At 45.3% G+C, this 20,623-nt stretch overlaps 1 protein-coding gene across 1 annotated transcript in view; it reads right to left on the bottom strand.

Annotated features, from left to right (window-relative positions):
* The window catches only part of LOC311120836 (insulin-like growth factor 2 mRNA-binding protein 2), a gene marked incomplete at its 3' end in the record, with an annotated part of 90,362 nt that overhangs the window by 22,505 nt on the left and 47,234 nt on the right, over positions 1-20,623 (bottom strand). The window contains exons 5-7 of the mRNA XM_084195400.1: positions 18,646-18,709; positions 16,247-16,537; positions 15,878-16,012 (exon numbers count right to left, since the gene is read on the bottom strand). Of these exons, the coding sequence (XP_084051526.1) occupies positions 15,878-16,012; positions 16,247-16,537; positions 18,646-18,709 (490 nt within the window). The remainder of the gene's footprint in view (positions 1-15,877; positions 16,013-16,246; positions 16,538-18,645; positions 18,710-20,623) is intronic.

Here is a 20,623-nt window from a genome sequence, read left to right on the forward strand (position 1 = left end):
GGAACACATACCAAAACTGTTAGGGATTGACAATTTCCCCCAAGGCTTAAGAGTGGACCGAGCGCAGCGCATCGGAGTGATCTCCACTACGCGGCCCCGCGTCATGATTGCCAAAATACACCACGACCCCGAGAAGGAAAAGATTCTGCACCTGTCCCGCCAGCAATTTCCCCTGTCCTTCAACGGGGCTCGGGTTAACATATACCCAGACTACACTGCTGAGGTAACCAAGCAGTGCCAGGCCTTCGATGGAGCTGGGAATCAGACACAGCCTCCTCTTCCCTGCTCGTCTGATTCTTACCCATGGTACGGTAGTGAAGGTGTTTGAAAAACCACAGGATGCAGAGTCTTTCATTGACAGGATTACTACTATAGCCACCGACGCCTAGGACCGATAGTACCATCCCGAGTAGCTGTTGACCGTGATAGGTAGTTCCGACTATCCATGCCAGTTTTAGACAGCGCTGTCATAGTCCTACAGGTGGGTAAGACTGCACCTGACTGGTTTCCCTGTTTCAGGAGGGACATATTGACTACATTGTTTGGCTCAATTCAGTTATTTTATAAGAGCAATTGTTATAGACATAAGGGTGGGGGGGGGGCCCAGTCGGACCACCTGAAGGTACGCTAATTTATTTTCATTATAAATTGGTTAGCTAGCCTATGTCTCCTTGTAGGGTCCAACAGCTCCACAGTGTTCATGGGGGAATTTATTTTCCACTTCGTTTGGGGAAGTGGAAGGGGGGAGGGAGGGAGGTGGAAGGGGGGAGGGAGGGAGGTGGAAGGGGGGAGGGAGGGAGGTGGAAGGGGGGAGGGAGGGAGGTGGAGATTGTTATTTTGTATTTCTCATTTGTCCTTTGCTCTTTACGTGTTGCGCCAACCATACTGCTACAATTTTAATGTATTTGAGGACCAAATAATTATTTCTTATGGCTACTGGTAACTCTACCACTTCGCCACAGTGTGGCGACATTACCCTTATTTCGTGGAATGTACGAGGTTTGAGAATGAATTTGAAAAGAGGAAAATGTTTTTCCCATTTGAAATCTTTATCTGGAGATATTATGTTTCAACTCACATAAAGCATACTGAAGCAATGGAGATTAAAATGTAGTTGGGTATCACAGATTTATTAATCAACTTTCTTATCCAAGGCTAGAGGTGTAGCCATATTATTTAGAAAAACTGTCCCATTCAAACACATTTCAACTATCAACGACCCCAACGGCTGCTTTATTATAGTAATAGGCCATGTTCTATCACGACATCTAACATTTTAAAATCTTTATGCACCAAATTTCGATGACCCAGGGTTCTTTCGGAATGTCTTCAATCTCTTACCAGATTTATCAACCACACATTTAAATTACAGGCAGAGATTTTAAATGCATTTTGGATCCTTATAGGCTTCATACTCGCCACTTCACTGAATTCCACTACTGTCTTGAATAATTTATTTGGAACAATGAACCTTGTCAATATTTGGAGATTACAACACCCTACAGATAAGGATTATTCTTTCTTCTCACATGTGCATAAATTATACACAAGAATTGACTACTTTTTAACAGACACTAAGTTGATATCTAACGTCACCTCTACCAAGTACCATAATATAATAATTTCCGATCACAGTCCCGTTTTATTACAAATGGATTTTGGCAGTACAAAGCTTCAATTCAGCTGGCGATCTAATCCAACATTACTCAACAATTACTGAACAATTTCACCAACAAACAGCCAATTTAATTACGGACTATATATCCCAGAATGATACTGCTGATGTATCCGACTCCACTTTGTGGGAGGCATTTAAGTACGTTCCTTTCCTAACGGTAAAGCGGCTAAGCCCTGACGGCTTTGGTATAGAGTTTTACAAAGCATACTGAGAAAAGGTTCCTCCTCTCGTGTCGAGGATGTTTAAACAGTCTACTGAAACTGTCAGACTCCCGGAGTCTTTCTACTCAGCCAATTTCTCCCTGATGTTAAAGAAAGATAAAGCTGAAACAGATCCATCTTCATATCGCCCTATTGCCCTCCTCGGATGCCATCTTAAGGTGTTTGCTAAAATACTCGCAAACAGACTAAACAAATACATTTCGACTATAATTAATCATGACCAAACTGGTTTTATTGCAGGCAGATTCTCATTTTCCAACATTAGGTGACTGATGAATATCATGTATTCCAAACATGACAAAGATTCAAAAGTTGCAATTCTTGCACTTGAAGCTCAAAAAGCATTTGACCAAGTGGAATGGAACTGCATTCTGACTGTAATAAAGGAGTTTGGTCTGGGCGAGGGTTTTGTCTCTTGGGTTGAAATACTATATGTGTCCCCGACGGCTTCAGTTCTCACTAATTACAGAAAATCATCTCCGTTTTCACTGCCGCCAGGGGTGCCCCTTGAGTCCATTGCTATTCTCATTACTATGGAACCCCTAGCTATTAGTATCAGAAGCCATCCTACCGTTACTATGGAACCCCTAGCTATTAGTATCAGAAGCCATCCTACCGTTACTATGGAACCCCTAGCTATTAGTATCAGAAGCCATCCTACCATTACTATGGAACCCCTAGCTATTAGTATCAGAAGCCATCCTACCATTACTATGGAACCCCTAGCTATTAGTATCAGAAGCCATCCTACCATTACTATGGAACCCCTAGCTATTAGTATCAGAAGCCATCCTACCATTACTATGGAGCCCCTAGCTATTAGTATCAGAAGCCATCCTACCATTACTATGGAACCCCTAGCTATTAGTATTAGAAGCCATCCTACCATTACTATGGAACCCCTAGCTATTAGTATCAGAAGTCATCCTACCATTACTATGGAACCCCTAGCTATTAGTATCAGAAGCCATCCTACCGTTACTATGGAACCCCTAGCTATTAGTATCAGAAGCCATCCTACCATTACTATGGAACCCCTAGCTATTAGTATCAGAAGCCATCCTACCATTACTATGGAACCCCTAGCTATTAGTATCAGAAGCCATCCTACCATTACTATGGAACCCCTAGCTATTAGTATCAGAAGCCATCCTACCATTACTATGGAACCCCTAGCTATTAGTATCAGAAGCCATCCTACCATTACTATGGAACCCCTAGCTATTAGTATCAGAAGCCATCCTACCGTTACTATGGAACCCCTAGCTATTAGTATCAGAAGCCATCCTACCATTACTATGGAACCCCTAGCTATTAGTATCAGAAGCCATCCTACCGTTACTATGGAACCCCCAGCTATTAGTATCAGAAGCCATCCTACCGTTACTATGGAACCCCTAGCTATTAGTATCAGAAGCCATCCTACCATTACTATGGAACCCCTAGCTATTAGTATCAGAAGCCATCCTACCATTACTATGGAACCCCTAGCTATTAGTATCAGAAGCCATCCTACCATTACTATGGAACCCCTAGCTATTAGTATCAGAAGCCATCCTACCATTACTATGGAACACCTAGCTATTAGTATCAGAAGCCATCCTACCATTACTATGGAACCCCTAGCTATTAGTATCAGAAGCCATCCTACCATTACTATGGAACCCCTAGCTATTAGTATCAGAAGCCATCCTACCGTTACTATGGAACCCCTAGCTATTAGTATCAGAAGCCATCCTACCGTTACTATGGAACCACTAGCTATTAGTATCAGAAGCCATCCTACCATTACTATGGAACCCCTAGCTATTAGTATCAGAAGCCATCCTACCATTACTATGGAACCCCTAGCTATTAGTATCAGAAGCCATCCTACCGTTACTATGGAACCCCTAGCTATTAGTATCAGAAGTCATCCTACCATTACTATGGAACCCCTAGCTATTAGTATCAGAAGCCATCCTACCGTTACTATGGAACCCCTAGCTATTAGTATCAGAAGTCATCCTACCATTACTATGGAACCCCTAGCTATTAGTATCAGAAGCCATCCTACCGTTACTATGGAACCACTAGCTATTAGTATCAGAAGCCATCCTACCATTACTATGGAACCCCTAGCTATTAGTATCAGAAGCCATCCTACCATTACTATGGAACCCCTAGCTATTAGTATCAGAAGCCATCCTACCATTACTATGGAACCCCTAGCTATTAGTATCAGAAGCCATCCTACCATTACTATGGAACCCCTAGCTATTAGTATCAGAAGTCATCCTACCATTACTATGGAACCCCTAGCTATTAGTATCAGAAGCCATCCTACCATTACTATGGAACCCCTAGCTATTAGTATCAGAAGCCATCCTACCATTACTATGGAACCCCTAGCTATTAGTATCAGAAGCCATCCTACCATTACTATGGAACCCCTAGCTATTAGTATCAGAAGCCATCCTACCATTACTATGGAACCCCTAGCTATTAGTATCAGAAGCCATCCTACCATTACTATGGAACCCCTAGCTATTAGTATCAGAAGCCATCCTACCATTACTATGGAACCCCTAGCTATTAGTATCAGAAGCCATCCTACCATTACTATGGAACCCCTAGCTATTAGTATCAGAAGCCATCCTACCATTACTATGGAACCCCTAGCTATTAGTATCAGAAGCCATCCTACCATTACTATGGAACCCCTAGCTATTAGTATCAGAAGCCATCCTACCATTACTATGGAACCCCTAGCTATTAGGATCAGAAGCCATCCTACCATTACTATGGAACCCCTAGCTATTAGTATCAGAAGCCATCCTACCATTACTATGGAACCCCTAGCTATTAGTATCAGAAGCCATCCTACCATTACTATGGAACCCCTAGCTATTAGTATCAGAAGCCATCCTACCATTACTATGGAACCCCTAGCTATTAGTATCAGAAGCCATCCTACCATTACTATGGAACCCCTAGCTATTAGTATCAGAAGCCATCCTACCATTACTATGAAACCCCTAGCTATTAGTATCAGAAGCCATCCTACCATTACTATGGAACCCCTAGCTATTAGTATCAGAAGCCATCCTACCATTACTATGGAACCCCTAGCTATTAGTATCAGAAGCCATCCTACCATTACTATGGAACCCCTAGCTATTAGTATCAGAAGCCATCCTACCATTACTATGGAACCCCTAGCTATTAGTATCAGAAGCCATCCTACCATTACTATGGAACCCCTAGCTATTAGTATCAGAAGCCATCCTACCATTACTATGGAACCCCTAGCTATTAGTATCAGAAGCCATCCTACCGTTACTATGGAACCACTAGCTATTAGTATCAGAAGCCATCCTACCATTACTATGGAACCCCTAGCTATTAGTATCAGAAGCCATCCTACCGTTACTATGGAACCCCTAGCTATTAGTATCAGAAGCCATCCTACCACTACTATGGAACCCCTAGCTATTAGTATCAGAAGCCATCCTACCATTACTATGGAACCCCTAGCTATTAGTATCAGAAGCCATCCTACCATTACTATGGAACCCCTAGCTATTAGTATCAGAAGCCATCCTACCATTACTATGGAACCCCTAGCTATTAGTATCAGAAGCCATCCTACCGTTACTATGGAACCCCTAGCTATTAGTATCAGAAGCCATCCTACCATTACTATGGAACCCCTAGCTATTAGTATCAGAAGCCATCCTACCACTACTATGGAACCCCTAGCTATTAGTATCAGAAGCCATCCTACCGTTACTATGGAACCCCTAGCTATTAGTATCAGAAGCCATCCTACCACTACTATGGAACCCCTAGCTATTAGTATCAGAAGCCATCCTACCACTACTATGGAACCCCTAGCTATTAGTATCAGAAGCCATCCTACCATTACTATGGAACCCCTAGCTATTAGTATCAGAAGCCATCCTACCATTACTATGGAACCCCTAGCTATTAGTATCAGAAGCCATCCTACCATTACTATGAAACCCCTAGCTATTAGTATCAGAAGCCATCCTACCATTACTATGGAACCCCTAGCTATTAGTATCAGAAGCCATCCTACCATTACTATGGAACCCCTAGCTATTAGTATCAGAAGCCATCCTACCATTACTATGGAACCCCTAGCTATTAGTATCAGAAGCCATCCTACCATTACTATGGAACCCCTAGCTATTAGTATCAGAAGCCATCCTACCATTACTATGAAACCCCTAGCTATTAGTATCAGAAGCCATCCTACCATTACTATGGAACCCCTAGCTATTAGTATCAGAAGCCATCCTACCATTACTATGGAACCCCTAGCTATTAGTATCAGAAGCCATCCTACCGTTACTATGGAACCCCTAGCTATTAGTATCAGAAGCCATCCTACCATTACTATGGAACCCCTAGCTATTAGTATCAGAAGCCATCCTACCGTTACTATGGAACCCCTAGCTATTAGTATCAGAAGCCATCCTACCATTACTATGGAACCCCTAGCTATTAGTATCAGAAGCCATCCTACCATTACTATGGAACCCCTAGCTATTAGTATCAGAAGCCATCCTACCGTTACTATGGAACCCCTAGCTATTAGTATCAGAAGCCATCCTACCATTACTATGTAACCCCTAGCTATTAGTATCAGAAGCCATCCTACCATTACTATGGAACCCCTAGCTATTAGTATCAGAAGCCATCCTACCGTTACTATGGAACCCCTAGCTATTAGTATCAGAAGCCATCCTACCATTACTATGGAACCCCTAGCTATTAGTATCAGAAGCCATCCTACCATTACTATGGAACCCCTAGCTATTAGTATCAGAAGCCATCCTACCATTACTATGGAACCCCTAGCTATTAGTATCAGAAGCCATCCTACCATTACTATGGAACCCCTAGCTATTAGTATCAGAAGCCATCCTACCACTACTATGGAACCCCTAGCTATTAGTATCAGAAGCCATCCTACCATTACTATGGAACTCCTAGCTATTAGTATCAGAAGCCATCCTACCATTACTATGGAACCCCTAGCTATTAGTATCAGAAGCCATCCTACCATTACTATGGAACCCCTAGCTATTAGTATCAGAAGCCATCCTACCATTACTATGGAACCCCTAGATATTAGTATCAGAAGCCATCCTACCATTACTATGGAACCCCTAGCTATTAGTATCAGAATCCATCCTACCATTACTATGGAACCCCTAGCTATTAGTATCAGAAGTCATCCTACCATTACTATGGAACCCCTAGCTATTAGTATCAGAAGCCATCCTACCGTTACTATGGAACCCCTAGCTATTAGTATCAGAAGCCATCCTACCATTACTATGGAACCCCTAGCTATTAGTATCAGAAGCCATCCTACCATTACTATGGAACCCCTAGCTATTAGTATCAGAAGCCATCCTACCATTACTATGGAACCCCTAGCTATTAGTATCAGAAGCCATCCTACCGTTACTATGGAACCCCTAGCTATTAGTATCAGAAGCCATCCTACCATTACTATGGAACCCCTAGCTATTAGTATCAGAAGCCATCCTACCATTACTATGGAACCCCTAGCTATTAGTATCAGAAGCCATCCTACCATTACTATGGAACCCCTAGCTATTAGTATCAGAAGCCATCCTACCATTACTATGGAACCCCTAGCTATTAGTATCAGAAGCCATCCTACCATTACTATGGAACCCCTAGCTATTAGTATCAGAAGCCATCCTACCATTACTATGGAACCCCTAGCTATTAGTATCAGAAGCCATCCTACCATTACTATGGAACCCCTAGCTATTAGTATCAGAAGCCATCCTACCATTACTATGGAACCCCTAGCTATTAGTATCAGAAGCCATCCTACCATTACTATGGAACCCCTAGCTATTAGTATCAGAAGCCATCCTACCATTACTATGGAACCCCTAGCTATTAGTATCAGAAGCCATCCTACCGTTACTATGGAACCCCTAGCTATTAGTATCAGAAGCCATCCTACCATTACTATGGAACCCCTAGCTATTAGTATCAGAAGCCATCCTACCATTACTATGGAACCCCTAGCTATTAGTATCAGAAGCCATCCTACCATTACTATGGAACCCCTAGCTATTAGTATCAGAATCCATCCTACCATTACTATGGAACCCCTAGCTATTAGTATCAGAAGCCATCCTACCATTACTATGGAACCCCTAGCTATTAGTATCAGAAGCCATCCTACCATTACTATGGAACCCCTAGCTATTAGTATCAGAAGCCATCCTACCATTACTATGGAACCCCTAGCTATTAGTATCAGAAGCCATCCTACCATTACTATGGAACCCCTAGCTATTAGTATCAGAAGCCATCCTACCATTACTATGGAACCCCTAGCTATTAGTATCAGAAGCCATCCTACCATTACTATGGAACCCCTAGCTATTAGTATCAGAAGCCATCCTACCATTACTATGGAACCCCTAGCTATTAGTATCAGAAGCCATCCTACCATTACTATGGAACCCCTAGCTATTAGTATCAGAAGCCATCCTACCATTACTATGGAACCCCTAGCTATTAGTATCAGAATCCATCCTACCATTACTATGGAACCCCTAGCTATTAGTATCAGAAGTCATCCTACCATTACTATGGAACCCCTAGCTATTAGTATCAGAAGCCATCCTACCGTTACTATGGAACCCCTAGCTATTAGTATCAGAAGCCATCCTACCATTACTATGGAACCCCTAGCTATTAGTATCAGAAGCCATCCTACCATTACTATGGAACCCCTAGCTATTAGTATCAGAAGCCATCCTACCGTTACTATGGAACCCCTAGCTATTAGTATCAGAAGCCATCCTACCATTACTATGGAACCCCTAGCTATTAGTATCAGAAGCCATCCTACCATTACTATGGAACCCCTAGCTATTAGTATCAGAATCCATCCTACCATTACTATGGAACCCCTAGCTATTAGTATCAGAAGCCATCCTACCATTACTATGGAACCCCTAGCTATTAGTATCAGAAGCCATCCTACCGTTACTATGGAACCCCTAGCTATTAGTATCAGAAGCCATCCTACCATTACTATGGAACCCCTAGCTATTAGTATCAGAAGCCATCCTACCATTACTATGGAACCCCTAGCTATTAGTATCAGAAGCCATCCTACCATTACTATGGAACCCCTAGCTATTAGTATCAGAAGCCATCCTACCATTACTATGGAACCCCTAGCTATTAGTATCAGAAGTCATCCTACCATTACTATGGAACCCCTAGCTATTAGTATCAGAAGCCATCCTACCATTACTATGGAACCCCTAGCTATTAGTATCAGAAGCCATCCTACCATTACTATGGAACCCCTAGCTATTAGTATCAGAAGCCATCCTACCATTACTATGGAACCCCTAGCTATTAGTATCAGAAGACATCCTACCATTACTATGGAACCCCTAGCTATTAGTATCAGAAGCCATCCTACCGTTACTATGGAACCCCTAGCTATTAGTATCAGAAGCCATCCTACCGTTACTATGGAACCCCTAGCTATTAGTATCAGAAGCCATCCTACCATTACTATGGAACCCCTAGCTATTAGTATCAGAAGCCATCCTACCATTACTATGGAACCCCTAGCTATTAGTATCAGAAGCCATCCTACCATTACTATGGAACCCCTAGCTATTAGTATCAGAAGCCATCCTACCATTACTATGAAACCCCTAGCTATTAGTATCAGAAGCCATCCTACCATTACTATGGAACCCCTAGCTATTAGTATCAGAAGCCATCCTACCATTACTATGGAACCCCTAGCTATTAGTATCAGAAGCCATCCTACCATTACTATGAAACCCCTAGCTATTAGTATCAGAAGCCATCCTACCGTTACTATGGAACCCCTAGCTATTAGTATCAGAAGCCATCCTACCATTACTATGGAACCCCTAGCTATTAGTATCAGAAGCCATCCTACCATTACTATGGAACCCCTAGCTATTAGTATCAGAAGCCATCCTACCATTACTATGGAACCCCTAGCTATTAGTATCAGAAGCCATCCTACCATTACTATGGAACCCCTAGCTATTAGTATCAGAAGCCATCCTACCATTACTATGGAACCCCTAGCTATTAGTATCAGAAGCCATCCTACCATTACTATGGAACCCCTAGCTATTAGTATCAGAAGCCATCCTACCATTACTATGGAACCCCTAGCTATTAGTATCAGAAGCCATCCTACCACTACTATGGAACCCCTAGCTATTAGTATCAGAATCCATCCTACCATTACTATGGAACCCCTAGCTATTAGTATCAGAAGCCATCCTACCATTACTATGGAACCCCTAGCTATTAGTATCAGAAGCCATCCTACCATTACTATGGAACCCCTAGCTATTAGTATCAGAATCCATCCTACCATTACTATGGAACCCCTAGCTATTAGTATCAGAAGCCATCCTACCGTTACTATGAAACCCCTAGCTATTAGTATCAGAAGCCATCCTACCATTACTATGGAACCCCTAGCTATTAGTATCAGAAGCCATCCTACCATTACTATGGAACCCCTAGCTATTAGTATCAGAAGCCATCCTACCATTACTATGGAACCCCTAGCTATTAGTATCAGAAGCCATCCTACCATTACTATGGAACCCCTAGCTATTAGTATCAGAAGCCATCCTACCATTACTATGGAACCCCTAGCTATTAGTATCAGAAGCCATCCTACCACTACTATGGAACCCCTAGCTATTAGTATCAGAAGCCATCCTACCATTACTATGGAACCCCTAGCTATTAGTATCAGAAGCCATCCTACCATTACTATGGAACCCCTAGCTATTAGTATCAGAAGCCATCCTACCATTACTATGGAACCCCTAGCTATTAGTATCAGAAGCCATCCTACCATTACTATGGAACCCCTAGCTATTAGTATCAGAAGCCATCCTACCATTACTATGGAACCCCTAGCTATTAGTATCAGAAGCCATCCTACCATTACTATGGAACCCCTAGCTATTAGTATCAGAAGCCATCCTACCACTACTATGGAACCCCTAGCTATTAGTATCAGAATCCATCCTACCATTACTATGGAACCCCTAGCTATTAGTATCAGAAGCCATCCTACCGTTACTATGAAACCCCTAGCTATTAGTATCAGAAGCCATCCTACCATTACTATGGAACCCCTAGCTATTAGTATCAGAAGCCATCCTACCATTACTATGGAACCCCTAGCTATTAGTATCAGAAGCCATCCTACCATTACTATGGAACCCCTAGCTATTAGTATCAGAAGCCATCCTACCATTACTATGGAACCACTAGCTATTAGTATCAGAAGCCATCCTACCATTACTATGGAACCCCTAGCTATTAGTATCAGAAGCCATCCTACCATTACTATGGAACCCCTAGCTATTAGTATCAGAAGCCATCCTACCATTACTATGGAACCCCTAGCTATTAGTATCAGAAGCCATCCTACCGTTACTATGGAACCCCTAGCTATTAGTATCAGAAGCCATCCTACCGTTACTATGGAACCACTAGCTATTAGTATCAGAAGCCATCCTACCATTACTATGGAACCCCTAGCTATTAGTATCAGAAGCCATCCTACCATTACTATGGAACCCCTAGCTATTAGTATCAGAAGCCATCCTACCATTACTATGGAACCCCTAGCTATTAGTATCAGAAGCCATCCTACCATTACTATGGAACCCCTAGCTATTAGTATCAGAAGCCATCCTACCATTACTATGGAACCCCTAGCTATTAGTATCAGAAGCCATCCTACCATTACTATGGAACCACTAGCTATTAGTATCAGAAGCCATCCTACCATTACTATGGAACCCCTAGCTATTAGTATCAGAAGCCATCCTACCATTACTATGGAACCCCTAGCTATTAGTATCAGAAGCCATCCTACCATTACTATGGAACCCCTAGCTATTAGTATCAGAAGCCATCCTACCATTACTATGGAACCCCTAGCTATTAGTATCAGAATCCATCCTACCATTACTATGGAACCCCTAGCTATTAGTATCAGAAGCCATCCTACCATTACTATGGAACCCCTAGCTATTAGTATCAGAAGCCATCCTACCATTACTATGGAACCCCTAGCTATTAGTATCAGAAGCCATCCTACCATTACTATGGAACCCCTAGCTATTAGTATCAGAAGCCATCCTACCATTACTATGGAACCCCTAGCTATTAGTATCAGAAGCCATCCTACCGTTACTATGGAACCCCTAGCTATTAGTATCAGAAGCCATCCTACCGTTACTATGGAACCACTAGCTATTAGTATCAGAAGCCATCCTACCATTACTATGGAACCCCTAGCTATTAGTATCAGAAGCCATCCTACCATTACTATGGAACCCCTAGCTATTAGTATCAGAAGCCATCCTACCATTACTATGGAACCCCTAGCTATTAGTATCAGAAGCCATCCTACCATTGCTCTGCTAAACATGGGCAAGGTTGATCACCGCATCTCGCTCTATGCGGATGACAACATCTTGTTAGTTTCACGCCCTGAAGAGTCACTTCCACCACTGTTGGAGCTGTTGGAGCTCATCGAATCACTTGGAGAACTCTCTGGCTACACCATAAACTGGGATAAAAGTGAATTCATGCCTCTTAATGGTGACTTAAACCCAGAGTTCCTTAAACATATACCTTTTAAAATCACAAGAGACTAAATTAAATATTTAGGTGTTGTCATCCCCAAATACCCTAAATTGATTTATAAATTGAACTACCTCGACATGATAGAGAAGCTGAAGCGCAACATTGAGATCTGGAGAGTGTTGCCTCTATCTATGATAGGCCATGTTAACGCTATTAAAATGGTTACACTCCCCCAGATTCCTTTATCTCTTTCAGAATCTGCCTATATTTTTAACTAAAGCTTTTTTTAAATCCTTGGATTCTATTATCTTGCCTTTTGTGTGGGGATACAAAGTGGGGACACCGTATCTAAAAAAAACATAGAATCAAGCCAAAGAATTAGGTAGGCTGAGCCTGCTGCATTTCCCAGCATTATTATTGGTCAGCTAGACGCTAGAGAACTGGTTGATTGGCAGGGTGAATACCCTGGCGTGGGAGATCCTTCCACCCCTTCATGGCTCGCTATTGAACAAGATACACACAACACCTCTCTTCCAGCACTTCTCTTTTCATCAACTAAATCCCCCACACGTATTACTGGCAATAACCTTATGCAAAAAAATGCATTAAAAATGTGGTATCAAATAAGGAAAACGTTCGGTCCTGTCATCCTATTTGCCATAACCATCATTTCCCCCCTCACTAACTGACAATACTTTTCTATTCTGGAAGAGAAAGGGCATTCCTACTACTGCAGACCTCTACATCAATAATACTTTTGCCACATTCGCACAGTTGAGGGAAGTGTACAATCTCCCCGCATCTAACTTCTTTCAATATTTTCAGATAAGAAATTAAGTTCGCTTAAATATACCACATGTTGAGGCAATTACACCTGCCCACGAACTGTATATTTCCATGAATCTCGTCCCCTGACTCCAAGAGTTTGATCTCCAGATTTGTAGATCACTGTACAGCGTAGAGGGAGACAGATCAGAGGACAAAGACGCAGGTACCTCCGGATCCGATCTTGAAACTGAAGCCCCCAGGGAAGAAGGCGCCGGAACCTCTGGATCCAGGGCGGCGAAACTGATCTGGTCTGTGTCCGGTCCGGGTTTAACAAGGAGGCCTCCGTTGCCAGAGGATGCTGTTTTCTACTTCAACACGAGTGACATATCTCCATGGCTGGTTGGTAGGGTCGAGAACAGGAACATCCCCCAAGTCATCCAGGAGCATCCTAATAGCTCCATTCTCCAGGGAAGGGGAGGCCCCTTCGGGGAGGGATCCCTGCAGAGTACCGGCCAGTCGGCTGTGGAGAACCGACACGGCGGCGACACTTCCACCAGGCCAGAGCAGCGTCCGGCTACTGGGGTAGAAGAGAAAGAAAAGGTAGGCGGGCGTGGATGCCCCAGTAGCTTGTGTAGGTTCGCTACTTATTTGCTGAGAATAGCCACTTTGCCCCTGTAGTCCTCCACTTTGCCCCTGTAGTCCTCTGCAAGCAAACAGTTGCTACATTGAAAGTCTGGGTGGTCCACATTGTCCCGGAATAAAGCAAAATAAACCCAGCTCCTGCAGGGTTGAACACGTCCTCCATTTGAGACTGCTGGCTAGCTAGGCTAGCTGGGCTTCAGTGTCTCTCTCCTTACATGAATTCTCAACTAAGTGAACAGAAAGAGATCAGACACACAAATCATCTCACAGCGGTGAGCAGGAAAGCAGTGTCTTTGCAGGTACTGTTGGTAGCAGCATCGGCTAACGTTGGTAGCTAAACAACACAGTTCCAATGTACTGTTGGTAGCAGCATCGGCTAACATTGGTAGCTATACAACACAGTTCCAATGTACTGTTGGTAGCAGCATCGGCTAACATTGGTAGCTATACAACACAGTTCCAATGTACTGTTGGTAGCAGCATCGGCTAACGTTGGTAGCTAAACAACACAGTTCCAACGTACTGTTGGTAGCAGCATCGGCTAACGTTGGTAGCTATACAACACAGTTCCAACGTACTGTTGGTAGCAGCATCGGCTAACGTTGGTAGCTAAACAACACAGTTCCAACGTACTGTTGGTAGCAGCATCGGCTAACGTTGGTAGCTAAACAACACAGTTCCAACGTACTGTTGGTAGCAGCATCGGCTAACGTTGGTAGCTAAACAACACAGTTCCAACGTACTGTTGGTAGCAGCATCGGCTAACGTTGGTAGCTAAACAACACAGTTCCAATGTACTGTTGGTAGCAGCATCGGCTAACGTTGGTAGCTAAACAACGCAGTTCCAGCCAGGTCAGGTTGCAGGAAAATAGCAGCAAGGAATACAGCCACAATTAGCGTGGGACACCTCTGCGGTCCCAGCCAAAAGCGCTAACTGGGTCGCGGGCTGTGTTCAAGCTGTTCTTGGAAAATCTTGCTAGTTTGATACTGAAACAACTTCTGACTTTTTGTTCTGGCAGGATCCCGGGACAGATAGGTGCGGTCACAGCAACTGAGGCTAACCTCGTGCGGGATCCAAAAGCAAAAAGTATATCAATCAAACGAGGAAACAAGGAAGGAAACACTGTCACAGCTTTACAAAAACAATAAACCGAGGTCTCTCGTTCAGCATTCAACATACGTCGCGCTCTGATGACGTGCTGTAGGCCTACCAAATGGTTGAGTAGTGAGGGTTTGGGGTGTAGTAGGGGTGTAGTAGTGAGGGTGTTGGGTGTAGTAAGGGTGTAGTAGTGAGGGTGTTGGGGTGTAGTAGTGAGGGTGTTGGGTGTAGTAAGGGTGTAGTAGTGAGGGTGTTGGGGTGTAGTAGTGAGGGTGTTGGGGTGTAGTCTGGGTGTAGTAGTGAGGGTGTTGGGGTGTAGTAGTGAGGGTGTTGGGGTGTAGTCTGGGTGTAGTAGTGAGGGTGTTGGGGTGTAGTAGTGAGGGTGTTGGGGTGTAGTCTGGGTGTAGTAGTGAGGGTGTTGGGGTGTAGTATGGGTGTAGTAGTGAGGGTGTTGGGATGTAGTAGGGGTGTAGTAGTGAGGGTGTTGGGGTGTAGTAGGGGTGTAGTAGTGAGGGTGTTGGGATGTAGTAGGGGTGTAGTAGTGAGGGTGTAGGGGTGTAGTAGGGGTGTAGTAATGAGGGTGTTGGGGTGTTGTTTGGGTGTAGTAGTGAGGGTGTAGTATGGGTGTAGTAGTGAGGGTGTTGGGGTGTAGTAGGGGTGTAGTAGTGAGGGTGTTGGGGTGTAGTAGTGAGGGTGTTGGGGTGTAGTAAGGGTGTAGTAGTGAGGGTGTAGTAGGGGTGTAGTAATGGTGTAGCAGGGGGGCTATAGTAGACTCACTCCTTGGTCTCGCTGGCTTCTTTCTGCATGATTTCCAGGATCATACGGCAGGCAGAGGAGCAGCCCTCAGGGGTGGAGTGGATGGTGATGGGCTTCTCTGCTGCTCCCGCATTCTCCTTCCGATGGATGTCCACCCTGATGGAGAGAGACAGAGACAGACAGAAGGTCACTGAAAGGTTGAGACTGCATACGTAATCATATTTAAGTTTGGGGTCAGTGCCATGTTAATTCAGTAATTTAATTCCTGAATTGACTTAACTGAAATGTAATTAACCCCATACTTCATACTCGATTTTGACCAACAAAGAAGGAAAACAAATGTGTCAATAAAGCAGATAGAATAATTCTGCTACAACGATGCCCACATACTTGGACTGTGTCTGTTTGGTGACGTTGTTGATGGTGAGACCCTCCTTGCCGATGATGGCTCCTACGAACTGTGTGGGGACCAGCATGCGGAGGGGGAAGTCATGCTGTTTGTGTCGGGGCCCTCCGAAGCCCCCCGAGGGCCCTGGCTGGGGCCCGTCCTGGTCCCTGGACGACCGACCCCCCCGACGCATCCGTGGGGCCTGTAGGGGCGGAGCTGCATCCATATCCAGGATGTACGACACCCTGATGGAGTAGCCCTCAAACTGGTGACCTGTCAACTTCTCTATGGCTCTGAGAGGGGAGAGAACAGAAGAGTCAACCTCTCTATGGCTCTGAGAGGGGAGAGAACATAAGAGTCAACTTCTCTATGGCTCTGAGAGGGGAGAGAACATAAGAGTCAACTTCTCTATGGCTCTGAGAGGGGAGAGAACATAAGAGTCAACTTCTCTATGGCTCTGAGAGGGGAGAGAACATAAGAGTCAACCTCTCTATGGCTCTGTGAGGGGAGAGAACAGAAGAGTCAACTTCTCTACGGCTCTGTGAGAGAACAGAAGAGTCAACTTCTCTACGGCTCTGTGAGAGAACAGAAGAGTCAACTTCTCTACGGCTCTGTGAGAGAACAGAAGAGTCAACTTCTCTACGGCTCTGTGAGAGAACAGAAGAGTCAACTTCTCTACGGCTCTGTGAGAGAACAGAAGAGTCAACTTCTCTACGGCTCTGTGAGAGAACAGAAGAGTCAACTTCTCTACGGCTCTGTGAGAGAACAGAAGAGTCAACTTCTCTACGGCTCTGTGAGAGAACAGAAGAGTCAACTTCTCTACGGCTCTGAGGGGAGAGGAGTTAGAGTTAACGAGAGGGAGAGGGTAAGGGTTAGGCGACACCCTGAAGGAGTAGTCCTCAAACTGATGAACGTTGAATTCTCTATAGCTCTGAGGAGGGAAAAAAGCTTTACCTCTCTGATACCTTTCTAACCCTAACCCTAACCCCCAACCCCCAACCCTAACCCTAACCCTAACCCTAACCCTAACCCCCAACCCCCAACCCTAACCCTAACCCTAACCCCTAACCCCCAACCCCCAACCCTAACCCTAACCCTAACCCTAACCCTAACCCCTAACCCCTAACCCCCAACCCTAACCCTAACCCCCAACCCTAACCCTAACCCTAACCCCCAACCCTAACCCCTAACCCCTAACCCCCAACCCCTAACCCTAACCCTAACCCTAACCCTAACCCCTAACCCTAACCCCCAACCCCCAACCCTAACCCTAACCCTAACCCCCAACCCTAACCCCTAACCCCTAACCCCCAACCCTAACCCTAACCCTCTTCTTAGCATATCTGACTAGTCTTAGAGTATTTTTTCTATGAGGGGATAATTAGTCTAATGCTTCTAACCCTAACCCTAACCCTAACCCTAACCCCTAACCCTTTTCTATGAGGGGATAATTAGTCTAATGCTTCTAACCCTAACCTTCTGCCATACACCTAACCCTAACCCTAACCCTAACCCCTAACCCCCAACCCTAACCCCAACCCTAACCCTAACCCTAACCCTAACCCTAACCCCAACCCCCAACCCTAACCCTAACCCTAACCCTAACCCTAACCCTAACCCCTAACCCCCAACCCCCAACCCTAACCCTAACCCTAACCCTAACCCTAACCCTAACCCCTAACCCCCAACCCTAACCCCCAACCCCCAACCCTAACCCTAACCCTAACCCCCAACCCTAACCCCTAACCCTAACCCCTAACCCCTAACCCCCAACCCTAACCCTAACCCCCAACCCCCAACCCTAACCCTAACCCTAACCCCCAACCCTAACCCCTAACCCCTAACCCCCAACCCCCAACCCCCAACCCTAACCCCCAACCCCCAACCCTAACCCTAACCCTAACCCCCAACCCTAACCCCTAACCCCTAACCCCCAACCCTAACCCTAACCCTCTTCTTAGCATATCTGACTAGTCTTAGAGTATTTTTTCTATGAGGGGATAATTAGTCTAATGCTTCTAACCCTAACCTTCTGCCATACACCTAACCCTAACCCTAACCTTCTGCCATACACCTAACCCTAACCCTAACCCTAACCTTCTGCCATACACCTAACCCTAACCCTAACCCTAACCCTCTGCCATACACCTAACCCTAACCCTAACCCTAACCCTAACCCTCTGCCATACACCTAACCCTAACCCTAACTCTATGAGGGGATAATTAGTCTAATGCTCCTAACCCTAACCCTAACCCTAACCTTCTGCCATACACCTAACCCTAACCCTAACCCATACTGATAGTGACATCATTTAAACACAGTAATAGCACCTCTAATTAGTCTAATGTTTCTGCCATACTGATAGTGACATCATTTAAACACAGTAATTACTCTACTTACACTTTAGCCTCCTCCTTGGTTGTGTATGTGACATTCACCACCACTGTTTCTGTGTCAGTATTAACTGTGGATAGAGAACCAGAGAGAGAGGAGAGAAAGAGAGGTTCTGTCATTTACATGTTGCATCATAGTGTGTCTGTCTCTGCTGTACTGTAGATGAGATCTGGAGGACCACTGCTGTAGGATAGATCTGGAGGACCACTGCTGTAGGATAGATCTGGAGGACCACTGCTGTAGGATATATCTGGAGGACCACTGCTGTAGGATAGATCTGGAGGACCACTGCTGTAGATTAGATCTGGAGGACCACTGCTGTAGGATAGATCTGGAGGACCACTGCTGTAGGTGAGATCTGGAGGACCACTGCTGTAGATGAGATCTGGAGGACCACTGCTGTAGGATAGATCTGGAGGACCACTGCTGTAGGTTAGATCTGGAGGACCACTGCTGTAGGTGAGATCTGGAGGACCACTGCTGTAGATGAGATCTGGAGGACCACTGCTGTAGATTAGATCTGGAGGACCACTGCTGTAGGTGAGATCTGGAGGACCACTGCTGTAGATGAGATCTGGAGGACCACTGCTGTAGATGAGATCTGGAGGACCACTGCTGTAGGTTAGATCTGGAGGACCACTGCTGTAGGTTAGATCTGGAGGACCACTGCTGTAGGTGTGATCTGGAGGACCACTGCTGTAGATTAGATCTGGAGGACCACTGCTGTAGGTGCCTCCTCTAGTCCATCTCCTTAAAGCCCCATCTCCTCCAGTCCATCTCCTTAAAGCCCTCCCTCCTCCAGTCCATCTCCTTAAAGCCCTGTCTCCTCCAGTCCATCTCCCTAAAGCCCTGTCTCCTCCAGTCCATCTCCTTAAAGCCCTGTCTCCTCCAGTCCATCCCCTTAAAGCCCTGCCTCCTCCAGTCCATCTCCTTAAAGCCCTGTCTCCTCCAGTCCATCTCCTTAAAGCCCTTCCTCCTCTAGTCCATCTCCTTAAAGCCCTCCCTCCTCCAGTCCATCTCCTTAAAGCCCCATCTCCTCCAGTCCATCTCCTTAAAGCCCTCCCTCCTCCAGTCCATCCCCTTAAAGCCCTCCCTCCTCCAGTCCATCTCCTTAAAGCCCTGTCTCCTCCAGTCCATCTCCTTAAAGCCCTGTCTCCTCCAGTCCATCTCCTTAAAGCCCTGTCTCTTCCAGTCCATCCCCTTAAAGCCCTGTCTCCTCCAGTCCATCTCCTTAAAGCCCTCCCTCCTCCAGTCCATCTCCTTAAAGCCCTCCCTCCTCCAGTCCATCTCCTTAAAGCCCTCCCTCCTCCAGTCCAGCTCCTTAAAGCCCTGTCTCCTCCAGTCCATCTCCTTAAAGCCCTCCCTCCTCCAGTCCATCTCCTTAAAGCCCTCCCTCCTCCAGTCCATCTCCTTAAATCCCTGTCTCCTCTAGTCCATCTCCTTAAAGCCCTGTCTCCTCCAGTCCATCTCCTTAAAGCCCTGTCTCTTCCAGTCCATCCCCTTAAAGCCCTGTCTCCTCCAGTCCATCTCCTTAAAGCCCTCCCTCCTCCAGTTCATCTCCTTAAAGCCCTGTCTCCTCCAGTCCATCCCCTTAAAGCCCTGTCTCCTCCAGTCCATCTCCTTAAAGCCCTCCCTCCTCCAGTTCATCTCCTTAAAGCCCCCCCTCCTCCAGTCCATCCCCTTAAAGCCCTGTCTCCTCCAGTCCATCTCCTTAAAGCCCCCCCTCCTCCAGTCCATCTCCTTAAAGCCCTCCCTCCTCCAGTCAATCCCCTTAAAGCCCTGTCTCCTCCAGTCCATCTCCTTAAATCCCTGTCTCCTCCAGTCCATCCCCTTAAAGCCCTGTCTCCTCCAGTCCATCTCCTTAAAAATCCCTGTCTCCTCTAGTCCATCTCCTTAAAGTCCTGTCTCCTCTAGTCCATCTCCTTAAAGCCCTGCCTCTTCCAGTCCATCTCCTTAAAGCCCTCCCTCCTCCAGTCCATCTCCT

Source organism: Coregonus lavaretus, assembly GCF_964263955.1.
Source record: "Coregonus lavaretus genome assembly, contig: HAP1_SCAFFOLD_788, whole genome shotgun sequence".
Taxonomy (NCBI): domain Eukaryota; kingdom Metazoa; phylum Chordata; class Actinopteri; order Salmoniformes; family Salmonidae; genus Coregonus; species Coregonus lavaretus.